Below are 20,761 nucleotides of genomic sequence, written 5' to 3'. Positions count from 1 at the left end.
CTTCTTATGTATGGGAGCAACTGACACTGTCATGGGTTGGTTCTCTGGTTCAGCTGCAGCGCCTGTCCTCGGGCTTCTAGTGGCTGCGGTTTCCATTGTGGACTTTGGAGTGGTTGCACTGTCTGTTACTTTGTTACCAGATCCAGAGCCCTTCTCTTCCTCTTGAGGGTGCTGAACAGTGTTTAATAGCACTCGGTAAGCGTGGGCTAGGCCCCAGCATGTTGCAGTGAGCTGTGCCTCTCTGGAATTACTCGGGTGACAACATACTTTTTCCATATATTTTACTAGTTCTTCAGGATTCTGCACCTGTGCAGGACTGAAGTTCCAATACACCGGAGGTGCCCACTGTTCTAGGTACTTGCCCATGCTACTCCACACCCCCAGCCACTCATAATTCTCCAATCTTGGGGTAGGTTTCCAGGTGGTACTCTTAAATAGTTGCTTAACCCTGAACAAAACCTGAACCACATGCAGGAACACACTAGCTCCTAGCAGTAAGATGACCATGTTAATATCAACATTCCAAAGGTATCTGAAATTCCTGAATTCCTCAAACACAACTGTAAATAGCCCCAGGGCCAATGACAGCACCCTGTCATAGATGAGCATCACATAGTACAGCAAAAACAATATATTAACCCAACTCTCACTGACTGTGAGCAACAGCATGGGAAATACATAATGCAAATTAGGTGATAAAATCTTAAGGAGCCAAGCAATCACCATTGTTACCCGTTCTGCCATTGTCTCAAACTTCGTGCCCCACATTGGGTGCCAAAAGCTGTTGTGGTTTGAACTCAGCCAGTAGCAAATCGCCACGTGGCCAGTTGTTTACTTCCCCCCCTCCCTGGTGAAATAGGGGAGGAACAAAAGAAGAAATTTGTAGGTTGATTAAAAAAAAATATTTAGTAATATTAACAAATAAGCAACTGTAACAATAGTAGTCCAAAACAGGTAAAATGAAGCAGTGGCTCACCGAGCGGCTACTGGTACAGAGCCCGTCCCCAGCAGCGATCTCAACCGCACCAGAGAATCCCGCCCAGCCTATCCGGAAACCCAAAACAAAAAACGTGCGTGAGAGAGCACACGTCCGCCTATGAGCCCGCCTACTGAGCTTGACGTCACATGACATGGAATGCCCCAATGATTGATTGGGACCCAGCCCTTCAGCTGTGCTCCCTCTCAGCCCAAGGAAAGTTAACTCTATCCTGGCTGAAACCAGGACAAAGCTTATCAAAGAAGTTACAATTTCAAGGGAGTGGGGGGTGCATCCTTCGATATACTCCATGCTTCCTTGGGTGACATTCCTTAGACTAATCACAAAGGCCACAGTGTGTCCTTGAACTTTCTGTGTCGATGAATGTTTGAGGCATTACTTCCTTCAGTTCCTTACATGTACGCGTGCTCAAAGGGTGAGGGGCTTCATGAAGAGGTGGCTAACTTAAGCTTTAGATGTGTGGTTTTCATATTATAATGAGCTAAGTTCACCTAAAGATGCAAAAATAGGTACTTTCTACTTCCTGGTTTCAGATCACCATTCTGTTGGTCATAAATCTTAACAATACATAGTTCTATCCTAGAACTAATCAACCATAAATTTGTTTATAGCAATAGTGATCCTGGTTACAAAGCAACACTTAGGTTCTGAATTGCAGATCATTTGAGAAACACTGTTTTTTGTCTTTTGCTAAATTTTTGCTCTTTTATCCTTTTACAACACAGGGACCAGCTCCAGCTGGTCACTGCCAAACTGCCACTGAGGACTTCCATGCCTTGCAGCAGCCATAACCACTGTCCAAGACAGAGGCTCAGTAGATACAGGGCCCTGGACTGAGCCATTAACAGCTCCTAGGCTTGTGGGGATTCTAAAGGAGTCCCTGCAAGAAAATGGACGTGTGAGCAATCCTGCATATGAGCAAGACTGGTAAAGCCTCAGCGTCGGCAAGGACATAACCCAAAAAGAATGAAGAAGAACACAGGAAGTTAAACAACTTCAGGGTGTGGGTTTGGGCGGAGAAGGAAGTTTGTACAATGTCAATGTGGCAGTTTTCATCCAATCAGAAGAGAGAGCTTAAGGAGCATGTGCAAAGCTAACTGCCCAATCAGAAAGAGTTATACCATGTGATTGTATCATGTGATTCTCACTAGCATTATAAAAGGCTTGCTTCACCACAATAAAATTGGCATTGCTAAATCACGTTGATTGTCTGCATGCCCATATCTCCTGCATAGACTGCTGTCCCACTTCCCCACCCCCCAAATGGCTTGCAGCAAGGACTGGCATCTCCTGAGTATGAGGGATGAGAGCATCCACCTTGAGCTGCAATGAAGAAGCACAGACTCTGGTAGCTCTGTGGGGGAGAGGTTCAAACAGCTCTGATCACATGGGTTAAATGTTTAACAAGGAATTAAATAAAGGACCCATCCCCACAGGCACCAGATCCCAGAGCCCTCAGCACAGCATGTCCCATGGCACCACTCCCAGTCAGCACAGAGAGTGGGCACTCAGAGGCTGTATCTTGGCTCCTGTCCTCTCACATCACGAGCAGGACCCTTTTTGTTAGGGATGAGAACTTCACACAAACCCAGAGTACTCTGGGCAGCTCAGAGAGGACACAAAGAAAGCAACATCCCAAGATCTGCCAGCACTTGAGGGCAAGAAGTGCCAGACCTTGGGGCTACCCATGTGAGCAGGATTGTCCTTGCCCAGTGCAGCCAGGCACCTCTCCTACCCTGCCCAGGTACCTCTCCTACCCTTCCCAGGGCAGCAATGCCTCACTACCTATATCCACATAGCTGGCACTGATGTAGCCATTCCCCGTGTCAGAGGGCTACAGCACCACATGGCAGTGATCGTCTGAAAGAGAAGGGAGATGGGAGTCTGTCTCTGGAACAGCAACAAAGTGACTGTTTAAGGAGTGGGGTGTAATTTAGGAAAGCCTGGGACTATCTTCTCCCTCCTCAGCAGCACTACAGGTCTCAGGACATGTTCAGAGGTAAAGAACAGCTAATGAGACAAAAGTTGATATGGCACAACGGGAAATGCAACATTATTTTTGGGGAAGACTGTTAATGCAATGGCCAAATATCCACACCATGTGGGGCCCAGAGGAGCTTTAAGCTATGATAGAAATTGGGTCACTCCCTCCACTTTCCCACAAATACCAACCTCTGGCTGGGACACGGCAGCGTTCAATGACTAACAGCAGGAACAGGTATACAATGATAAATGATTAAGCTTGCAGGAGGTTTGATGAGCAGAAAAGGATTCTCCAGCTGGATAAAAAACAGTGGGGCCAATATGATTTTGGAAAATCCTTCTGAGTTTCAGTGGCCACAGGGGATGAGATGAGGAGCTTAGCATTGCCGAATAGCTGGAGGGGCACCTACACCAGCCCAGCACTCTGCACTGCCCAACCACCTCCAAATGCTTGTGCCAACCCCAGGAGATCTCTGCTTACATGGAATGATGCTCTTGTAGCAGTTCTTGCTCTGATTACACAACTCCTTCCTGGCATCGCAGGGATGCAACAAAGTGGAGGTCAGTTTCTGCAGAGGAAGACAAGTGCACTCTGCATTACCACAAGTTCTGGGGCTGGCCAAGACCAACTGCATTGCACACCCAAGGAAAGGGTCAGGACTGGGTGGACAGTGCAGCCAGATGGGAAAACAAAGCTAAACCAGATCTGATACTCTCTCATATGCCCAGCACCATGCCTGTTAATTGATTCATCCTCGATCTGCTCTGCCTCTATTTCTGCCCTCTTAAACCTCTTCAGAGCCTCCAGCAGTTCCTCAACCAGGATCTGTGTGTTCAGCTTTGTTGCATTTAAGGTAATAAATTAATTTTGTATGAGATGAATCCCCTTGCATTCTAGCCGGTCCTCAGAGATTAGAGGGGCTGGGGGCGGCTGGACTTATCTCTTAATAGCTATGCCAATTATGGCTGTAACTATAGGCCTGACACCAGATGCACGAACAGCCCGTGTGCTGTAGGTCTGGTGGCATTCAAGAGAAGCTGTCAGCTTCATGAATAGTATGGTTTATACATCTACAGAGTCTTTGAGATTGCCTACGATAAATGCACAAACTGCAGGTTGGCTATATAGCACTACACACAAAATGATTGCAATCACACACACTTAATTCCCGGGTAATCACTTGGCGTAGCCAAGGGCCCAAATCTTACCAAAAGGTGTCCCTTCTGGGGGGGGGGGGTGAGGAGCACAAACCCGTCGATCTGTCCCTCCAATTTGGTGTTGGATTATCGTCCCTCCGAGTTAGATACAAACTTGGGGTAGTATTTATCCAAATATGTATGTGTGAGTGGTGGGACTGTGGTCAAGCTGAAGGGAAGTTGCTACAAGTATACTTGAAATTACAAGACCTCCTGACCTTGCCAATGTACAGGGACCTGTAAAGTAGGACATTTAGTTTTAACATTAACCATCACTTGTGTTTTACTAGCTTTTATTTTTCCTGTATTTTACTGCAATGTATGTAATTTAACTTATACTTTTTTCCTAACTACCCTCTGTAGTCATTACCCACTTGTAAGATGTTTTGAAACCTTTAACTCCTTGCCTAGTAAAGATAAGACAGACCTTGGACAGTCTGAAAAACTCCCTGAGTACATCCCTAATAGCAGGAACCTAAAAATCAAGTGTTTAAGAAGACACCAGAGTCAAGATAAGTGACTGGAAGCTGGTCTGAACTAACCTCCTTGGAACAAACAGGAGCTGAAGGATGGATGAGGTAACTCCATGACCATATATGGACACGAGAAACCTGAAGTTCACTAACGGACGGTGTGAGAAAGGCTGTGGGGACCCCTAAGGAGGGGAGAAGACCCTCACTCTATTTTTACTACGCATGCTCAGACTATGTAAATGAATTCTGAGAACCCATTAGCATAAGACTGCCTTTTCCAGGAAATTTGATGAATATGTATGGTTTTCTGTATATTAGTCAGTGTTTTGTTAGTAAGTGCAGCACTCGTGGTGGAGCGATCCCCAGTGCTGCCCAGCGCTGCGAATAAAGAATCCCTGCTTAACAGTTATACTGAATTCTGACTGTTGAGTGAAGCTCTTTGCTTCAAAGCCATTGTTTCTGAGTAACAACACAGCACATTCCTTGGTGCAAGGTGTGTGGGTTTTTTTGTCGGAAAAGAGGAAGAATGAGAGATAAGGTCTGCAGAGTTCTGCAAAACAGTCCTTGAGAGAAGGGGAAGAGCAGGAGAGAAATCTGCATAGTCGTGTCAAATGTTCCTTGAGAAAAGTGGAAGAACGGGACCGGGTGGCCTCCACCTCGCTTCTCATTCCTCCTTGGTGCCATGGCAACACAAATCACTGGATCTCCATCCTGTTCTGTGTTTGTTCTGGGCACCATGTGTTAAGAAAATGTGTGTTTTGCAGTTTTTTCACTGTTTTACTTTTTCCACACTTCCAACAAGCTTGTACACGCCTACAGGGATCACAAGGCCAGGAGTTTAGCATGCACCTGACAGCTGGCCCTGGAACACTGCAGCTGGGACTGAGCTGGCGTTTCGGTGGGGAGGACCCCACCAAAGCCTAGATTGTCCCTCCCCATGCATGTCCCTCTCTCCTGGGAAGTGTTCCTTTCCCCATGCCAGCCAGCTCTGATCCCCCTGTTCCTGTAGGGACCTTATAGAACTTGTAAGCAACCTGCCTGTGCTTTTAACAGACAGCTTGTCCAGACAAAGCATGCAAGACTTTTCTCATACTGCATCTCCTTGACATCTTCGCAGGGGAATAATGCTGTTGCTCTCCGAGGTTTTTGAACTGTTGTACTTTTGCCTTCAGAACAGCAAATCAGGCCCATAGACCAGCAGAAGAGAGAGACAGAGGGGAGGGCGTTGCCCATATAACAGTCCTGTCTCCCACCTTGCTTTATCTCAGGGTCCACTTGGACACTCCCTGGCAGTGCTAAGAGCTGAATGCCCCATGGCAGCACAGAGAGCAGGAGAGGTAAGGCACATACTGACCTGAAGAGCAGGAAGAGCAGGAAAATCCACAGTGCCAGGAGAGTCGAAACCAATGTTAGAACCATAACTGTGGCCATCCTGCTCAGCAGAGGCACCAGCCCCTGCTCTGCAACCAGCACAGCTCAGACTCAGGTTCTCACACAGCCTGAATGAGGTGGCAGGAGATCCCATAGGGGTGTGGGGTGAAAAGCAGCTTCCCTCACCTCCCACCACAGGCTTTGCATTGGAGAATAGCTAAGCTGGTTCAGAAAGAGTAGGTGCTTGCTTGGTGTGATACCCTTCAGCATGGGCCCTGTCTTCCTGACTGTCTCCAGGCATGGCCAGAGTCTGGTGAGGTGTTTGCATTTCTGGGGTTGCACATGAACCAGGGGAGCACTAGGACTAAGATGCAATATGCGATGATGGCAGGGATGCTGCACAGTGTCCAACTGCCAGCTGTGTCACAACTGCCCAAGTGTCCCGAGGTTGCCCAAAGCTCATCTACCATAGATAGCCTCAAGATCCAGAAAACTTGCAAGAAGATGGAAGTAGGAGTTGACTATAGCAGCACCCCTATGTATGGGAAACAAAAGGTTTCCTCTGCCTCCCCCCCCCCAACAAGACCCTGCCGCTCCTGTGCTTGGCCAGCTCCTCTCCATGGGAAGCAGCCAGGCTGGGAAAAGGGAGGGTGCAGGAGAGCCTTAGGCACAGGGAGCAAGGAGCCCACTTACCAACAGAGAAGCTGTAGCACGTGCAGGTGAACTTCTCTGCCTGTTGGAGGAGATGGGAGGGAGAGCTCAGGCCACTCCTGCCCCGCTGCCCACCCTGGGGGCAAAGGCCTCCCACACATGGCCACCAAATGCCCCAGCTGTGGATGAGGGCCCCAGGGATACTGTCCTGCCAAGGTGCCTGGGGTCTCAGTGCAGGGGCCAGAGGCAGAGCCCGTGTGACACTGCTGCTTGCCTTTGGTGGCTGGCCCAGACCCAGCCAAGGGGTCTGACCCCAGATGGCAGCATCCCCAGGGAGCAGGAGTCCCCCATGACGGGTACCTGATGTGAGCAATGGACGAGGCGGAGAAAGGGCTATGTAGTCCCAGACTGGCTGGAGGGCAGCACTGTGGTAAACCTGCTTGTGGATCCTGTCTCCCAGCACAAAGTCTGTAGGGGTGATGAGGTTGAGCACAGCAGCCATGTAGGCACCAAGCTGCTGGCTGGCATTGAAGGGCTGCAGCTCCCCCAAGCAGGCACCTCCTACTGCCGTGCCATTGTGCATTGGGGGAGACGAGGATGGGGAGAGGGGGATGGAGGGGAGAGCAGGATGGAGGCAGCTGCAGGCAAGCACTGCTAGTGGGGAAACCCATCTTGGGGCTGTGGAGAGCAGGGCTACCAGGGGCTGCACTACCTCGCCGCCTCAGAGGGCCGGGCAATGGGGCAGAGGGGAAGCACAGCCATCCCTTGGGATGGGGAGATGTCATGGACGACACCACAACCTGAGTCCAGGTCACTGGTATGGTAATGCAACACAACAGGCACTGTGGTGACATCCCTCACAAGAAGAGCTCTGAACTTCTCTTTCCTCCTGCAAGTCATCACAGCCTTCTCTTCTCTTCTCTTCTCTTCTCTTCTCTTCTCTTCTCTTCTCTTCTCTTCTCTTCTCTTCTCTTCTCTTCTCTTCTCTTCTCTTCTCTTCTCTTCTCTTCTCTTCTCTTCTCTTCTCTTCTCTTCTCTTCTCTTCTCTTCTCTTCTCTTCTCTTCTCTTCTCTTCTCTTCTCTTCTCTTCTCTTCTCTTCTCTTCTCTTCTCTTCTCTTCTCTTCTCTTCTCTTCTCTTCTCTTCTCTTCTCTTCTCTTCTCTTCTCTTCTCTTCCCAGGCTGCCTGCACACAGATCCAGGCAGAGAGGCACCTGGCAAGGTGAGGGGGACCATGGGAAGTCTGTGGCTCCCCTGGTACCTGGTATCCAATGATCTCCCCTTTGCAGGAGGGCAGCGCCTTCCACCTGAGGGACCCTATTGCTGGCATTCAGACACAGCTTCTCCGGTTTGTCCAGCACTGGAAGCACAGGAGGATGGGGTCACACATGGGGCCAGCAAGGAGGGGCTGAGCCCAGAGCAGGGTGCAGGCAGCTTCTGGCCCAGGGGACAGGCTGAAAAGGAACCCCCCCAAGCAGGGTTTGTCCCCGAAAGAGAGTGCATGTGCCTCAGGAGCAGCTTCAGTGTGGTGAGGAGGGGGAGAGTGCTGTGCTCCAGGGCCCTGTATAGCCTCTTGCACAGAGCCCCACAGGCTCCAAGAAGCCCTGATCACAGGACCATCACTGCAGGGAGCAGATGCTTGGGCTGAGCTGCCAGTTGAAGAGCACCTTTTTATTTCATGTAGGTTGGCACATACCCATTTTCCTTGTCCCGAGCAGCTGTGTGAACAGGATCGTGGTGGGGGGCAGAGAGATGGTGACACTGTAAACAGTGAAGGGCTGCAGAGTGGGACAGGTTCCCTCCTGGCCATGTATCATCTCCTCTCCCTTCACCTCCTCCGCCTTACAGGGAGGGGAGGAAGGCACTGTGTCATGGTTTGAACTCAGCCGGCAGCCAAACACCACGCAGCTGGTTGCTCACCCTTCCCCCCACCCGGGAAATAGGGGAGGGACAAAAAGGAAAAACTCATAGGCTGAGATAAAAAACAGTTTAGTGATGGTAACAAAACAATAATAATAATAGGAAGTACAAACAGGTAATGCACAATGCGATTGCTCACCACCCACCGACTGATACCCAGCCCACTCCCGGCCAGTGATCCTGACAGAATGAAGATCCCACCTTCGCAGACCGGAAGCAAAGAGAACCCGCCTCCTTTATATACTGAGCAGACATCACATGATATGGAACACTCCAGTGGCCAATCTGGGCCCGGCACTCCGGCTGTGCCCCCTCTCAGCTCAAGAAAATTAACTCTATCCCAGCCGAAACCAGGACACACTGCCAGACCGCACATGGCTCACATACGCTGGCAAGCATCAGGGATCTTGCAGGTCCAGTTCAGTTTGATGCTGTTTGTGGAAAACTCCAAGGTCCCAGGGACAACCTGGAGGACCTCTGTGAAGGAAACATTGCAAGAGGGTTGTAGGCCTCATAATGTTCTTTTCGCACATTGCAGGCCACACAAATGTTTCTCATCATACCCAAGGGCACATAGTACATATTACTGTCCATACAAGTGTTTTTCATCAAACACAAGGACAGATGAGATGCATCAGCTAGGTCAGCATGTTCTTCATACCATCAACGATAATTAGTAAGGAACTTATAATCAGGAGCTACCGTCCTTGAATAAGAGAAACTTCCTGGCACACAGAAGCTCGTTAAAATAGTTGAACATAAATTAGTTTAATTGGTCATTAGAGTGTCCTTTGGAAGAACTATACTCATTATAATACTAAAAATCACACCCACTGCTTCGAAGACCCCTGCCCGAATAAAGACCCTCACCCTTTGAGCGTGCACAGAAAATTTAAAAATCACTGCAACTTTAAATTGAAGCAAGCATGTTACTAACCAATGAGGGATAGAAGTGATAAGTAACTAACCAATAATCATTGTAGTAATTACATAATCATGTACTTTGAAGTGTATAAATATTTTGGAGTTCTTTTGTGTGGTGTGCTAGCTTTGTGGAATTACCACCTAGCACCCATTCTTGCGCAACTATGAAATAAAACTGATATCTCGGCTCTGTGTGTGAGATTGGCTTTTGCACACCAGGTGATGAACCCTGTTTGAGGGCCAACAGGGTCACTTCCTTCCCTTCCCCTCCCAGCCTTGCAGGGGTGCTGCAGTCAGTCAGCCCTGCTCCCCATCCAGCCGGGCTGGAGGGGAAGCGAGAGGCTGAAACTGGTCATTCCAGGTCTCTGGGTAGGGGAGCAGGAGGAGTTTGGGGTCATGGCGTGCTCAGAATCTGGACATAAAAATTTGGGAGAATTCCCACTGCTTGAGGCAACTGCCCCCATTCCCTCAAACATCAGGACATGGCGGGGGGACAGAGGGAAGTGGAGGACAGTCTGTCCCCAGCTGGGCTACATCACAGCTCACAGGGAGCAACAAAGGGGTCCTTCTGGCCTCATGCCCTCTGAGTTGTGTGGCTGGAGTCATCCTTTGGTGCCACAAGAGAGCACAATGGGACACATTTCATCCTGGCCTTGCAGGAGCTGCTTTTACAGTCACCAAACCTCATGGCACTGGCCCCATGGGAGAACCATGACCTTCCCATGCTGACTGTCACCTGCAGACATTCCCAGCATCCTGCCCCTGCACAGGACCATCCTGCAGGTCATGCTGTACACTGCCACCAGGGGACTCACTCCCCCACAGAATCACAGAATCATCTAGGTTGGAAAGGAACTTGAAGATCATCTAGTCCAATCTAGTCCAGTGCTGCCACGGACTGCCACGTTCATCAGCAAGGGGTGGGAGCAGAGCTACACTGCTCCTAACGCACCTGGCACCATCCCCTTGCACCCTGGGCAGAGGGCCCAGCCTTCCTGTCCTCACTGTCACAGAGCACATCCACTGCTTTCAGGATGCAGTCTGCCTTCCCTTGCTCAAGAAGGGCAGAGCAGGGCAGCCAGGAGAGCTCCTGATGCCTCCCTTACTGATGCACGCCACGCTGGACTGTGGCAACTGAGGCACGGACTCTCCATGAAATCCAGAAAGAAAGAGAGAGTTTATTGTTACAATGGTACATACTTATGCTCTCGGATGCTCTTGTTAAAGCTCTTACTTCATAGTTAACAAATCAGCAATTAGACAGTTATCAACCTTTTCTCCTATCAGCATCAGACCACTCTCACACGCGCTGTGCAGGCCAATCACCCTCTCGTTCACGCGCTGTTCACGCAGCGGTAACTTCTCACACTTCAGTACTTTTCCACAGTTCAGTGTTGCAGCTGGTCGTTTTTCCCTGCCACCTTGGCATAGCTCAGCAGCCTCTTATCTTTCTTCCAAGGCCTGTTTTTCATCAAAGCCTAGCTATTTCTCAGAGGCTGTGCAAGGCTGACAGGCCAATGTCTCCCACACTGGACCAAATGCACATCCAGTCACCTCTGCTGTCCTTTCCCAGCCATGGGTCTGTGTATACAGGTTTCCTGTGACTGATGGGCTGGACTTCCCCTAAACATTTGATGTGGGTGAAGGATGTCTAGAAAGCCTCCAGGACAGCTCAGCATCACTTCTTTGCTACCCATAATTAAGGGATATGACTAAATACTACAAAAATAAACAGTAAGGAAAATACGGAATAGCACACTTACTTAATGGGGTACTAACATTCAGATCCGCAATTGCTGGGGAACCCTGGATGCAGCGAGAATTTAGAGTGCCCTTCCTCGCAAACCGGAAACCCTACGCGATGCGTCCATCCGTAGGTGAGGCATCCAACATCGCTGCAAGCAGGTCCAGCCTCTAAATCAACAGGCCAAAATAACTGGCAATTTTCTTTGAGCGGAAACATCTGATTTCATCCTCCTGTTGGGTTCCACCCAGAGTCTGGCCACCACTCAAGGGGGAAAACCAAGGGAGTTTCTAATAAGGTTAAACACTTGAGTTCTTAATTCTTAATATTGCTAAACAAAGGAAGTTGAATACACACATTCTTATAGCATTTCATCCTTATTAATAACTACATTTTGTCTAAGCTACATCTTTCACTAGTGACTAGTAAGCCTATATATTTCATCAAGGAGTTGCAATTACTGTCAGCATTTTCTCTTAAAAGAGTTGGCAACTGTAGTGTGATTAAGGACAGAGATAGTGTATTTGGTCCTATTGCAGCAGCAAGCATTACCCATACATTCTGCTTAAATGATCAGTCGAAGAGACCGCAAACTGTCGGCACAGGGGCACCCACAGCCCCCACAGCCGGCTCCTGAGTGTCCACCAAAAGCTGCCTCTCACGCCTCAGGTGTGGTCGCACACACCTTGCCGGTAACCACCGGGGACCGTGACCTGTGGAGACACAAGCATAACCTCTTCCCCAGGTTATTAAAGGATCTGGTCCTTCCCAGTTACCACTTTCCAGGTTTTTTGCTGACACTTGAGCCTTGCCCTGGACTTCTTGTTGATCTGGTATCTGCAATGAGAAGTGACGCAATATTGGTGGCACCTGTGAGGCAGGGGAAATGTTTAAAGAGTTCATGGCATATAATGCCTTATTTAGCCTTTCGTGAGGTGTAGATTGATACCCTCCATCTCCCCCTTTTTGTTGTTGTAATAGATGCTTTAGTGTGCCATGCGTACGCTCCACAACGGCCTGTCCGGTCGGTGAGTGGGGAATGCCGCTCAGATGCTCGACTCCCCACTGTTGAAAGAAAGAAAAAAGAGAAACAGAAACATAAGCAGGTCCATTGTCTGTCTTAATCTGTCATGGCACGCCCAAGGAAGCAAATGCAGCTAAAAAGTGTCTTTGCACATCGTGTGCTTTTTCACCTGTATCGCAGGATGCAAACACTGCTCCAGAAAAGGTATCAACAGACACAGGTACATATTGTAACGTTCCAAATGCAGCAAAGTGAGTGACGTCAGATTGCCATAATTCTGAGGAGGTGAGTCCCCGAGGGTTGACACCACTGGCTGTTGAAGAGAGGGAGTCCTCTGGTATTCAGGGCAAGTGGCAATGATGTCTTTAGCCTGACGCCTTGATAAAGAAAACTGGTTTTGTATTGCCCTGGCGTTTTGGTGGAAAAATGCATGTGAAAGCCGTGCTTGCTCAAAGACATTAGGTACCACCTGAGACGCCAGAGTCAACGCATCTGCTCGTCGATTGCCTTCAGCCAAAGGTCCAGGTAGTGCAGTATGCGCTCGGATATGTACAATAAAATAAGAAGTCTTGCGATTATTTAATAATCGTAAAAGGGTGTGCATTATTGAATATAACAGTGGATTATTAACGTCCTTCAGACATGAATTCTCTATACGCTGTACAAGATTGGCAACATAAGCAGAATCAGTAACAATGTTAATTGGGGTGTCCCAGCGTTGAAATATACGGACTACTGCAGCTCACTCAACGATCTGTGGCGATCCCGGGGATCGAGTAAAGTCTGATTGCCAAATTTGAGTATGTGGGTCTTGTCATACTATGACTGACTTTCCTGTTTTCCCAGATCCATCAGTAAACACAGTCAAGGCTTGCAACAGTACGTCGCTGCACTTTGGCATGGCATATAATAAAAAATTTTGCTGTAATAATTTATGTGATGGGCTGTGTACTAAAAGCTGTCCGGGGTAGTCACAGATTGCTGTCTGGAATTCTGAAGACATTTGTATTAGCCACTGTAACATGTGCAGAGTAACCGGAACAATGATACACACAGGTTCCTGACCAGCAAGTAATAGTAGGCGCTGCCTACCTTTCATGATCAGTTTGGCAAACATTTCTGGATGAGTAGTGACCGTCTTGTGCATTTGGTGTGACAAAAAAATCCATTCAATAACAACAAGAGGGTCACTAAGTGTTTCATCCCACTGAAACAGCAGAGCATAGGGCTGCCCTGAAGGATTAAATAATACCAGTTGATACGGATGGCCGGGCACACATCGCGATGCTTGTCTTTCTGAGATGGCATTAGCTACACGGTGGAGATCTTGTTTCACTGTCTCTGTAAGTACTCTGGGTGATGTCAGTGAAGGATCTCCTCGCAAAATATCAAACAAGCTATGCAGATCATCATTAGTTAGGCCCAACAATGGCCGTATCCAATTTATGGCTCCCAACAGTTTCTGTCAATCATTTAAAGTCTTAAAATCAGTTTTAAGTTTAACCTGTTGCGGGACAATGGTCTGTTCACAAATTCTCCACCCCAGGTACTGCCATGGTGATGATCGCTGTACCTTTTCAGGTGCTATTTGTCACCCCATTTGAGATACTGAGTCTTTGGGTAAAGCAAGAGCCTTTTCCATGATCTCCTGTGTCTCTGCTGCTATAAGGATGTCATCCATATAATGATATATAACAGCCTGGGGGACCTGCATTCTAACAGGGCTCAAAGCCTTTGCAACAAACCACTGACACATCATGGGACTTTTTTATGCCTTATGGTAAAACAACCCAGTGGTACCGTCTTGCAGGTTCACTAACATTAATACTGGGAACAGAAAAGGCAAATTTAGGTGCATCATCTGGATGCAAGGGAATGGTAAATACCAATCCTTTAGATCAATTATTACAAGATGCCAGTTTCGGGGAATCGTTGTTGGGGAGGGCATTCCTGGCTGTAACGTACCCATATCCTCCATGGCATCATTAATGTGTCGGAGATCATGTAAGAGTCACCATTTACCACTTTTCTTTAAAATAACAAACACCAGGCAGTTCCAAGGACTGGTGGTAGGTACGAGATGTCCTGCACTTAATTGTTCCTGAACTAAATCATTAAGGTAGCAGAACTTTTCCATTGGCGAGGGCCACTGACCCACCCACACAGGTGATTCTGTTTTCCAGGTTAGTTTCAGGGTGGGTTTAGGGGTGGGTTGTGCTGCAGTGGCAATTAAGAGAAATTTGATCCAATTTGAGTTCCCCATCGAGCCATACAGTCACGACCCCATGATGTAGTAGGGGTTTCCAATATAAATGGAGGAATATTTGCTACCCAGTTTTCTGGGCCCCTTACATGAATGAGATCTTTGCTTTGAAATGTTACAGCAATTCAAGACAACAATTAACACAGAATTACTGCCTCCCGCTAGAGGAGATATCTCACCTATGACACTTCAAACACTGAGCCCGAACAAACAGGCAGCACCAGTGACCCAGCGGGCGGGCACTAGGACACTCTGTCCTAAGGAATGTTCACTGGTCCTGCACTACCCCCCCACTGGTACAGAGTCTGCCCTGCGCTTCGTTCCTCTCCGGCCGCTTCCCTCGCGGGATAACGGAACTGCGGGTCAGAGAACTCCGCACTCCGCAGCTGCAGCTGGGCTGCGCCTCACACCCGCAGAACAGTCACACACCCACACAAAGGGGCCCTTACACTTATTACTCACACAACACCAAATGACAAACACTACAAACATCAAAACACCATTAAGAATATATAAAGCCATTGCTTGTTGATTATGTGGTGTTGGCAGACAAGGGACGCCGCATCCCAGTGTCAGCACCTTCTGTAAAAACTGCCGCTTGTGGCGTTGGGGGGGGTGCAGGCCGAGAGCACCGTGCCGGGCTGGGCCGCAGGTGGTCGCCCCGCGGCGGGGGGGTCTCGGGGAGGCCCGGGGCCGCCGCCGCCAACTCCGCGCTTGCAGGTGGGGGGGCGCGAATGCTGAGTACAGAGATCCACACGCTCGGTGTCCAGATAGAATACTGTGCCGGCGTTAGTACCGTTTTTAAAAGTGCCAGCCAATCCCACGGGACCAATTGATACCCATGAGCGATTGCCTCCAGTATACCTGTTGTAAAGGAGTTTTGAGGCCCGTCCTCATTAACGCTTTTCTGTAGTTCTTTAATAACAGAAAAATGCAGTCCTTCCCAACGTGGCTGACGTCCCAGCTCATAGATTACAGGAGCAACAACCTTTCTCGCCATGTCCATATCCCCTTGCGCCAAGGCTTCTTGCCTCGCTTTTACCCACGGATCATCCCCAGCTAAGGGAGGACACAGGCCAGGGTCTCTTTTAGGATTTACAGGGTCAGGGTCTAAAAGATTATCACAGTCTAGAGACCCAGCATATAAATCTTGCTCCCAGGGTTCAAAATATGTGTCCTCGCCCTCTGTGTTCTCATTCTCTGTCTTAACAGCCTGGCCGCATTCCTTATCTTGTCTTTTTATTATCTCAAAAAGAGTTCTCCATGTCAGTAAGAGTTCTGCTGCAACCTCATTCCCTCAGGTTGCACACTCCCACAATCTTACTCCTGCTGTATCCCATATCGGAACAGTGAATATAGTAACCATGACTGCTACCCAGTTTAAAATTCTCTTCAAGGCATGCGGGCTAATATGCACCTTATATTTAGCTAACAGTCTTTCCATCAGTGCAAGCACTGACTTTTCTTCCGAGGGTATTGACCTACCCATCGCTTCCCCACAGCTCACCTTGCTCACCCTGCAACGGTGATTGATGCCGGCTCCTGCTTCCTCACAGCAGCTCTTAAGTTCTGAGGAGTTTGCCACCGGAGTGATCCAAGCTGGTCACACTTATCACTGCCTCACACGGGGCACCATTTGTGGTAACTGAGGCACGGACTCTCCATGAAATCCAGAAAGAAAGAGAGAGTTTATTGTTACAATAGTACATACTTATGCTCTCAGACGCTGTTGGTAAAGCTCTTACTTCATAGTTAACAAATCAGCAATTAGACAGTTATCAACCTTTTCTCCTATCAGCATCAGACCACTCTCACACGCGCTGTGCAGGCCAATCACCCTCTCGTTCACGCGCTGTTCACGCGGCGGTAACTTCTCACAGTTCAGTACTTTTCCACAGTTCAGTGTTGCAGCTGGTCGTTTTTCCCTGCCACCTTGGCATAGCTCAGCAGCCTCTTATCTTTCTTCCAAGGCCTGTTTTTCATCAAAGCCTAGCTATTTCTCAGAGGCTGTGCAAGGCTGACAGGCCAATGTCTCCCACACTGGACCAAATGCACATCCAGTCACCTCTGCTGTCCTTTCCCAGCCATGGGTCTGTGTATACAGGTTTCCTGTGACTGATGGGCTGGACTTCCCCTAAACATTTGATGTGGATGAAGGATGGTTGGAAAGCCTCCAGGACAGCTCAGCATCACTTCTTTGTTCTTCTTTTAATTCTCTTTGCTTCGTGTCAGTTAGAGTCTTGGGTCCCACTGTGGTCTTTGGCATGTTTCTGGCAGAGGAGAAAGTGGGTGTTAGTTGGGGTGGGAGGTGATAAGCTGGTGGTGGGAGAGAAATCCCCAGCAATCCCTCCAGACACTGAAGGGAAGAGGGAAGGCAACACATCCATCTGCGAAGATGTGACCCCTCATCAAGACTTTTTGGGAGGGGGATTTCCTTGTGTACTGCTCAGGAACCACTGCAGGAGCTGCTGGCTGGGCATGCTGGGCTGCCTGCACACAGCCATCCCCACACTCAGCACAGCTCTCTCCCTGCCTGTGGCAGTCCCACATCCACATCACCTGAGGGAGGGCATCGCTCTTCCCCCAGATTCATCGCCCACAGCCTCCAGCCCCAATGCCAAGGGCTGACCCAGCCCTGGGCACTCAGGGCTCCCTTCAGTCCCCTCTACTCCAATTCCTGGGACTGCAGGAGATGTCCCCAGGGTCCCTCACCTGCATGGGCAGGCAGCAAGACAAGCAGACCTGTGGTCTCCAGGGTAGCATCTGGAGGCACAGCAAAGACCAGGGCACCTCTGTGGGCACTGGATCCTGTCCCAGGCCCTGGTGCCCATCTGCAGGGACCCACACTTGGCCTGCTCAGGAACCACTGCAGCAGCTGCTGGCTTGCCTGGCTGGCAGTACCTTGTCTCTTGTCTCCTGGCTGGGCTGTCCTCTTCAACAGTTTGCACAGACAACACAGCACAAAGGAGGGACTGTTGCCTGACTGCTGCTCAGCTGGGCAACATCACAACTGGCTATCAAAGGTGAAGGTAAAGAGGGGACATGGGAGAGCTCATGGTGCCTCACTTACCGATACACCCTACAGCCCTCTCAATGCACATCCAGGCACCTGTGCTGTTCCTGCCCCATCACGCACCTCCAGAACTCACTCATAGAAATTCCCTTGCATATTTGACCTTGGGAAAGGATGGCTTGAGATCTCCAAAGCAGGTCAGTTTTAGTTCTTCATTCAGTCTGTAATTATTTTTGATTGGTGCAAACCGAAGTCTTTGATCCCACTGGAGTTTGGGGCCTTTTCCTGTCAGGGAGAAAGTGTGAGAGTCCCTTCCCGGGGACAGAGGTTATTCAGGCAGGAGGGGAGACTCAGGCTTTGCCATAACTGACTGTGGCGTCAGCATTCAACACCACGAGGAAATGCAAGGGTGCACATCTGATCAAGGGAAGGGGAGGAGTGTTCCCTGTAAGGCATGTCAGTGTCAGTTCTTCATTGAGACTGTAAAATCTCTGCTTTGTGACAAAGTTGAGCCTTGAGTCCCACTGGGGCTGCTGGCATCTCTCTGCACAGAAGAAAAGGAGCGGGTGTAAAGAGGATGGGAAAGGGCCTGCTGTGGGGTCTATTGCCCTGATTTTGACACTGCCCAGATCCTTTGGTTACCACATTCACCTCTAAATCCCTCTCTTTCAGCCAAGAGCAGAGTTAAGGGTGGCAGCAGGCCACTCCAAGAGCAGTCCCATCCATCTCTACAGACTCATAGGCTCAGGCTCAATTTGGGTAAGGCTGACCAGGGACTGGGCTCCTCCCCAGCCTTCACACAGAGGTCTTTCCACTCCCACAACCTTGTCAATATGCCCAGGCACTGTCTGAAGGCACAGGGCTTACAGTAGCCCCCTGTGCCAGGACCCTTGTACCTGCCTTTGAACCCCTCCCCAGGAGCATAGACATCCTGCAGCTGCCTGCAGCAAGATGCTGAGACAAAAGGTGCCCTGGCACTGCCAGGACAGGAGGAAAAGCCAAGGCATCCAGGTCTCCCATTCCTGGCCTGTCATCCTGTCTGGTGCCAGCTCAGAACCCTGGGGTCAGGGTGATGTGGGGCTGTGCTTACCCTGCAGGTGGCAGTCCCATTCCACAGGGTCTGGGTCCCAGTGGAAATGCATCTGATCTGGGGGACTGATGGCACATACTCCCCAGCACAGCTCAGCTGCACCAAATCATTCAAGGCATAGCTGCTCTGGTTCAGGGTAAACAGCAGCTTGGGGTCCCAGTTGGAGGGAGCTTTACATCTTTCTGTGTGCAAAGGACATGAGGGAGAGCCCTGAGGATCTGGCAGTGTCCTCGGAGGTGAGGAGGCCCTGTCCAGAGGGGTGCTGGTCCCCCTCACATCAGAGGGGTGGCAAAGATGAGCACCTCCCAGGATGAGGCCCCAGACCCTAGGTGTGTTAACCCTCCTTGCACCCTCAGGTGCAGTGCAGGAGGGTTTCCTGCAGGCCCTCCTGCCCACCCACTTGCTGCAGAGGGATCCCAGTGATACAAGGAAATGATCACCTACTTTGCAACTTATGTACTTATAGCAACTTATAATGATTTCTGAATATTGCTTAATAATCCTGCTTGCCCTGACTGTTCTGTGGAAGCTTACCAAGGACTACTGTGTTCATCAAAACAAAGCAGTTTTCTGTGGAAACTTACCAAGAATTACTATGTTCAACAAAAATAAGAGACATGTCCTTGGAAAGCAGATGTGTTCTAACTAGTTTAGTCTTTGTAATGAATAGATAGCCATATATGGACGGTAGAAATGGATACACTGGTACTTTTAGATAAGGTAGAATGAGTAAACTGGCTGGAATCACTCTTGTTGTTCAAGAAATTGGCCAAGAGAATCTGCGCATGCTCCGGGGAAAAGTACAAGGTGAGAAAGACTACGAGCCTTCCTCCCAAAGCCCCCCGAAGACGCCCCCCAGGAGGCAATGCGCAGGTGCAAAGAGAACATAAACTGCTGACACCAGCCTCTAGAACTAACCCAGCCTCACTCATGCATATGTATGTTTGTGTTATGTAATCAATGAATATGTATATCCACACTCTATAAGTTTTTGGTAAAATGTGCTGGGGGTGTGCAAGCTTTGTGGAGAAATCCCCTTGCACCCCGGCCGGAGTAAACATACCTGCGGTATAACTCTATTCGAGTTGTAGAGTCTGTTTTCCGTGAATCAATCTGGCAGCCCAGATGGGACCCTCTCTGTCCGGCTGCAGGACCGGCTGAGAGAGGGACGCTCCAGGCGCGCCCCGAGGTTTCTTTCTCGGAGAACCTCCCTCGCTCTCCCGATCTCGGCAGGGGCAGACAAGGACCATCTATCGGCGGATCAGGTATGTTGGAGAAGGGGGAGACCTGTAAGTTGTGAGGAAACGTCCTACGCGAGCTAAAGAGCCTTTGTGCTCGTCCCTGGGGTTGGGGTTCGAGTCTTCGAGTCCCCAAATGGTAGTGGGCCCGTGGGTGGCAGGGTGGTTTCGACACTCTGACCACATTGGAACCCTAGGTCGACTTGGGTACTCCTAGGACGGGGGTACGGGAGTGGTGTGAGTTGTGCAAGTGGGGTGGCATTGCCATTGCTACCATCGAGTGTAAAATCTGGTACCATTTATAATAATTTAGTCGATATTGATCAGGTGTGGATCTGTGGTAAATGATAAACAACAAATGGCTCATGGTATATGATTTATGCTTTTGGCTTTGATTTATGACTTTTCTGATTTAGCAATTGTTGTAATTGGTGTTTTGATGTCTGTAGTATTTGTCATTTGGTGTTGTGTGAGTAATAAGTGTAAGGGCCCCTTTGTGTGGGTGTGTGACTGTTCTGCGGGTGTGAGGCGCAGCCCAGCTGCAGCTGCGGAGTGCGGAGTTCTCTGACCCACAGTTCCGTTATCCCGCGAGGGAAGCGGCCGGAGAGGAACGAAGCGCAGGGCAGACTCTGTACCAGTGGGGTGGTAGTGCAAGACCAGTGAACATTCCTTAGTACAGAGCGCCCTAGTGCCCGCCCGCTGGGTCACTGGTGCTGCCTGTTTGTTCGGGCTCAGTGTTTGAAGTGTCATAGGTGAGATATCTCCTCTAGCGGGAGGCAGTAATTCTGTGATAATTGTTGTCTTGAATTTAGGTGCGTACTCTGTGGGGAGAATGCACCCTTGTACCATCTGCCTGAGGGGATACTGTCAGCTTA

At 49.4% G+C, this 20,761-nt stretch overlaps 1 protein-coding gene and 1 pseudogene across 1 annotated transcript in view; one reads left to right on the top strand and one right to left on the bottom strand.

Moving 5' to 3' along the window:
• The window catches only part of LOC141917656 (AP-4 complex accessory subunit RUSC2-like), an 82,987-nt gene extending 80,790 nt beyond the window's left edge, over window positions 1–2,197 (top strand). The window contains exon 12 of the mRNA XM_074811020.1: window positions 1,723–2,197. Coding sequence (XP_074667121.1) covers window positions 1,723–1,834 — 112 coding nt within the window. The 3' untranslated portion in view covers window positions 1,835–2,197. The remainder of the gene's footprint in view (window positions 1–1,722) is intronic.
• On the bottom strand, window positions 2,190–17,025 carry LOC141917831 (uncharacterized; annotated as a pseudogene).
• Window positions 17,026–20,761: the final 3,736 nt, after the last annotated feature.

The sequence above is a fragment of the Strix aluco genome, chromosome W, assembly GCF_031877795.1.
Source record: "Strix aluco isolate bStrAlu1 chromosome W, bStrAlu1.hap1, whole genome shotgun sequence".
In the NCBI taxonomy this organism is placed as follows: Eukaryota; Metazoa; Chordata; class Aves; order Strigiformes; family Strigidae; genus Strix; species Strix aluco.
This window is presented reverse-complemented; position numbering and strand designations above follow the sequence as displayed.